Source organism: Spermophilus citellus (genome assembly GCF_964194105.1).
Source record: "Spermophilus citellus genome assembly, chromosome: 5".
Lineage (NCBI taxonomy): Eukaryota > Metazoa > Chordata > Mammalia > Rodentia > Sciuridae > Spermophilus > Spermophilus citellus.
Window position 1 is genome coordinate 39,851,441 of NC_138186.1, and position 6,000 is coordinate 39,857,440.

General features: G+C 32.8%; 1 protein-coding gene across 1 annotated transcript; it reads left to right on the forward strand.

Annotated features, from left to right (window-relative positions):
* Positions 1 to 4,459: 4,459 nt before the first annotated feature.
* LOC308649323 (olfactory receptor 12D3-like) lies at positions 4,460 to 5,401 on the forward strand (the record flags this gene model as incomplete). Its single annotated transcript, XM_081294941.1, has 1 exon — positions 4,460 to 5,401. One exon carries the CDS (start codon positions 4,460 to 4,462, stop codon positions 5,399 to 5,401), a length of 942 nt encoding a protein of 313 aa, XP_081151067.1.
* Between the last annotated feature and the right edge of the window lie 599 nt (positions 5,402 to 6,000).

Sequence of the window (6,000 nt, forward strand, 5' to 3'; positions counted from 1 at the left end):
AAGAATTGACATCTTCAATCCATGTTGAATCTTTCAATCCATGAACACAGCATTTTCTTTTTTGTCATAAATGTTTAATTTCTTTCATTGGAGCTTTGAAGATTAATGTGCAACTTGTGTATTTGTGTCATTAGATTTATACCAATATTTCAATTTTTTGAGTGATTTTAAATTAATTTGTATTTTAGAAGTCAATTTCTTCATGTTCATAGTATATAAAATGAGACTGAGTTTTGTGTATTTGTCTCAGATCCTGTTATGTTTCTGAACACACTTACTAGTTATAAGAATTTCAATGTAAATTCTGTTTTCTATATAGAGAAAGATATAATCTGAAAATAAGTGCCTTTTTATTTCTTCATTTTCAGTATGTATATTTTCTTACCTTGCTACATTGGCTAAAACATTGAGATCTATGTTATAAATGAATGGTGAGAGAACATATTCTTTCCCCATTCCTGATGTTAGAAGAAGGCATTTAGTTGGAGGATTTTTAATAAATGATTTTTGCCAAGTTCACATAATTTTCTTCTATTTTTAGTTTGCTGAGAGGTTATTTTTTTAATTTTTGTATCATGAGTGGGTATTACATTTTGTCAAAAGATTTTCTGCCTCAACTGATATAATTTTAACTCTCTTCTAATATAATGGTTTTCAGTGACTGACTTTCAAATGTTGAACCAACCCTGTATACTGAAATAAATTCCAGTTGGCCTGTGAGTGTGTGTGTGTGTTTGTGTGTGTGTGTGTGTGTGTGTGTGTTTCTTTTTACACTTTTGAGACAGGGTTTTGCTTTGCTGCATAGGTTGATATGAAAACTTCTGGGCCCAACCAATTCTTTTGCTTCAATCTCTTAAATGCTGTGATTACAGGTATGTGTCAATGTGCCCAGCTATAAGTTCATTTTATACATTGCATTGTTTACTAATATTTCACTGATCATTTTTTAATTATATTCATTAGAGCTATTCTTTCAATAAGACTCTCTGATTGACCCAGCACTGTTTATGAAAAAGAACATACTTTTGTCACTGCAGTGTTTTTTTAACAAATTGTATGAATATTTGTGTGTGTGTGTGTGTGTGTGTGTGTGTATGCTTTTGGACTTCCTATTACATTGTCATTTTTTTGTCAATCATTGCACAATTTCCACAATGTCCTACTTACTATAACTCTATTTTAGATGTTGATCTTGATATCTGATGGTGTGAATCTGCAGCTTTATTTTGTTACTACAAGGTTGTTTTGGATCTTCTCTATCCTTTGTATTTCCATGTAACTTTTAGAATTTACTTGCCAATTAAAAAAAAAAAATGTTCCAGGGGCTGGTATTATGGCTCAGTGATAAAGTGCTTGCCTAGCATGTGTGAAGCACTTGGTTTGATGGTCAGCACTGCATATAAATAAATGAATAAAATAGAGGCCCATCAACATTTTAAAAAATTTTAAAAATATTCTGGAATTTTTATTTAAATTAATTGACTGTCTAAATTAGTTTTAGAAGAGTTGAAGTCGTCATTATATTGCATCTCTCAATCTGTTAATGAATATATAAAATTATTCCTTGCATTTATATAATCCTTTTTTTAATACTCTTTATTTTTTCAGTGATGTTTTATGGTTTTCTGTATAATGGTCTTATACAGCTTTCTGTAGATTAATTTCTAAGCATGTGTTCTTTTTAATTCTATTAAAATATCATTTAAATTTTATTTTTATTTTGTTGCAAGTATATAAAACATTACTGATTAGTTCTTAATATGTTCATATTATACCAAAATTCCAATTATTTGGGAATATCATGTGTAAAAACAACAGCTTTATTTCTTCTTTTATAATTTTAAGGTCTTTTATTATTTTTTTTTCTTGCTTTATAGCATTGGCTGGAACTTTTAGTACAGTATTTGAAGTGATAGTAACATAAATTTCTGTCTCATTCCTTATATGAAACTTTTCATATTTACATTGAATATGATCTTTTATTTTAGTGGTTTTATAGTTCCTTTTTATTAAGTAAAGTAATTCCTCTTGTATTACTAGTTTTCAAGGAATTATTTTTTTAAATCATGATTGGGAATTGAACACATGAAGTGTAGTAGCTACTATGATGTTCTTTTCTTTCTCTAATATGGCTATTGCGTTTATTAATATTTGAATATTAATTTAGCCTTGAATCCTGATATATATTTCATTTGGTTGTGATATAGTTTTTGTTTTATTAATATGTATATTGAGTATATATTCATATATACATTTGTATATATGTTCATATGTATATATATTTCAGAATTGGATTTGTTCATTTGCATACATATTATGTATTTCAAGATTTTTGCATTTATATACATGAATCAGAATGGTCTGCCATTTTCCTTCCTAGTACATCCTTTCTCAAGTGTTAGTCAAAGTTATTCTTTCCTTGTAGAGGAAATGGAGAAAGGCTCCCTTTTTCTTTCTTTGAAGGAATTCATGTAGAGTGTGATAGTTTCTTCCCTATTTATTAGAATTCACCAGCAAAATCTGGACTTGGTGTTTTCTTTTTGGAAAGATTTTAAATAACACCTTCAGTTTTCCATACAGGTTATCAAAATATTCAAATGTTTCTTCTACCTAGAGTCTTTTTGTAAATTATTTTTGGATTGAGGTAATTCACAAATTTCACCCAAACTCTTAAATTCATTGGTAAAAATTTCTTATAATCACACCTTTTAATTTTTGACACTGATAGTGTGTATAATCTTACCTTTTAATTTGGCAAAGTCTGTCAAAGTGCATGATAATTGTGTGTGTTTATGGGGTACACTCTGTGATATTTTGATGTATGTGTACATTATATAATGATCAAATCAGAATAATTAGCATATCATTCACCTCAAATATATATGTTTTTAATCTGATATTTTTATAAACTTTATTTGCTCAAAATATCAAGTAGAGTACATTTTGAAATATTTATACAAACACGGAGTATATCTTATTTTAATTAGGATTCCAGTCTTGTGGATGCATAGAATGGGAGATTCACTGTACTGTATTCATAGTTGAATATACGAAAGTTATGTCAGATTCATTCTACTGCCTTCCTTTCATTCCCCTTGATATAATCCACTAAACTTCTATTATCTCCTCTTGTTGACTATTAGCATCCATATTTAAAAGATATATATCAAATGTATCTTTTTATTATTATTTTCTAATTCCATCAAAGAACATTGTTTGAATCATATAATCTTTTCAAGCTTTTTGAAGATTTTTCTTTTTTAAGACAGCCTATGTTTGATATTGTTCAATGTGTGCTTGACAATCATGTGAATTCTTTTCTTGTTGAATTCATTGTTCTGCATATGTTAATCAAACATGTAAGTTTTGTTGTTCAGATGTTTACATCCTTACTGAGTTTTTGGCTGATTCTTCAAGTATAGAGAAATGGTAAAACTTCTTATTATGATTGTGGATTTGACTCGTCCTTTTGTTGTTACTGTTAAATTTTGAAGCATCAGTTTCTTAGTTTGAGGGTTTTTTCCGTTGAGTCAGGGGTGATTATTTTCTTTTACAAATGGCAGTTTCCTTTGGTGTTGTATTTAAAGTGCCCTTTTATCTCCAATTCCCTCTGTGTTTATGCCATTCCTTGTCTTATTCTTGCCAGTTCCTCTTCACCCACAACAGAACTTTCCATTAATTGTGGGGCTCTTTCCTTCTAGGTTAGAAACTTGGAGGCATTTTCAAAGTTTTTCTACTGTTAGAACTTCTCACTATTTTGAGGTTTCCTCTACTACACCCATGACCTTACTGCCATGCTGCAATCTTATGGCTAATGATGCAAATTCTGCTGCTATTTCTCCCCTCTACTTAGACAATATTTGAATTTTGTGGGCTTTTATATCTCTTAGTTTCACTGAAGGTTTAGGTTGTCAGGAAAGATGTATCTATCTCTTGTGAAATTTTTGCACCTTAGAAGAAGAGAAATTCCCACTAAATTATGTCTTTATTACTGCTAGAACCTGCAATCACAAATTGAATAGCTATTTCCTTTGTATGTTTAAAATTTATCCAAACTCTACTTCTAATTCCATACATAAGATTATGGTCAGGTCCTATATATATAAAAAGTTCCCTTTATCCATATCTGATCAATTCATAATATAATGCTTTTAATATTCTAAAGTCATTACATGAATGTACTAGGTATGTTGACCTTCCTTAATTTTGTTGTATGTAAACCAGCTTTACTATTTTTTTTCCAGTGATGGGGATGGAACCCACGATCTCTAGCATGATAGGCAAGTGCTCTACCACTGAGCTACATCCCATCCTTTTGCTATTCTTAAACATTACTGATACTGTAGTTCACCCCTAGATTAATTCAAATAGTAAACTTGCTTAACTTAAGCCCCACAGTTTAAAATTAAGCATTAGAAAAAAATAGCTAAATATTTTTTTTCATTTGCTCCCAAGAGTGATGGAGAATGTCACTACAGTGGATGAGTTTCTTTTACTCAGCCTGACCAGTGTTCAGGAGCTGCAGCCAGTCTTCTTTGTGATGTTCTTAATTATTTACCTGATCAACTTGGTTGGAAATGGAGCAATATTAATGATTGTAATTTTGGAACCCAAATTCCACTCCCCTATGTATTTATTTTTGGGAAACCTTTCTTGTCTGGATATTTGTTATTCTTCGGTGACACTATCCCAGGTGCTTATGAACCTGCTCTCCACTCGAAGGGCCATATCTTTCCTAGGCTGTATCACTCAGCTACACTTCTTCCACTTTCTGGGAAGTACTGAGGCCATCTTGCTGGCACTGATGGCCTTTGACCATTTTGTGGCCATCTGCAACCCACTTCCCTACACTGTCATCATGAACCCCCAGCTGTGTGTCCTTTTGGCAGCTGTGGCCTGGCTCATTAGCTTCTTCTATGCTCTGATGCACTCTGTCATGACTGCATGCCTGGACTTTTGCCATTCTCTGAAACTCAACCACTTCTTGTGTGATGTGAAACTCCTCCTGGAACTGGCATGCAATAACACAGAACTCAACCAATGGCTTCTTTCTGTTGTCACAGGGAGCATATCCATGGGAGCTTTCTTCCTCACTCTCCTCTCCTACTTCTACATTATTGGCTTCCTTGTGTTGAAGAACAGGTCCTGCAGGATACTCCATAAGGCTCTGTCCACTTGTGCCTCCCATTTTATGATGGTGTGTCTATTTTATGGATCTGTGGGTTTTACATATATCCGTCCTGCTTCAGCCACATCCATGAGTGAGGACCAGACAGTGGCTGTCATATACAGTGCAGTCACCCCAGTGCTGAATCCACTGATATACACCCTTAGGAATAAAGAAGTGATATTGGCTCTGAAGAAAACCTTTGGGAGGAAGCTCTTTAAAGATTGCCATTAGCACCTACGGGACTAATGAGACTTATATCTGTTTTACATTAAGACTTCTCTATAATAAATGATTGTTTATTTGATTTCTGTTTTTCTCTCAGGAATTTTGAGCATGTATTAAATCATGCAGTGTAGTAAGTTCAACAAACATAGGAATGAACGAACCAAATTCCACAACTCATAAAAGTTAACTTTTAATGTGGTGGGAGAATATAAATAACAAACCCATAAGTAAACCTTACCAGGGTAATTAAGACCAATGATGATGAGAGCCACAGACAAGTCAAGATGGTGCCTGTCATTTTGCCAGAAGGAGTAGTTTTAGAAGTAACGCCAGGGAGCCATTAAGATGATTGAGTTTCCTTAATGACTGACTGCTGTATCTAATGATATTAATTAAGTTAAGCTGTATATAATTATTAAGATGATGAGGATTCCTTAATGACTGATTGCTGTAACTGGATGATGCTAACTTGAAACAAGCTGTGTATTCAATACGTTAGGTATAAATACCTCTGCTGTCCAGCAATAAAGTGGCTCCCGCTGTATCAACCTTCACAAGTTGCTTGTCACCCCCCTTCCCCGGTTATTTTGCCCAGTCAGACTGCG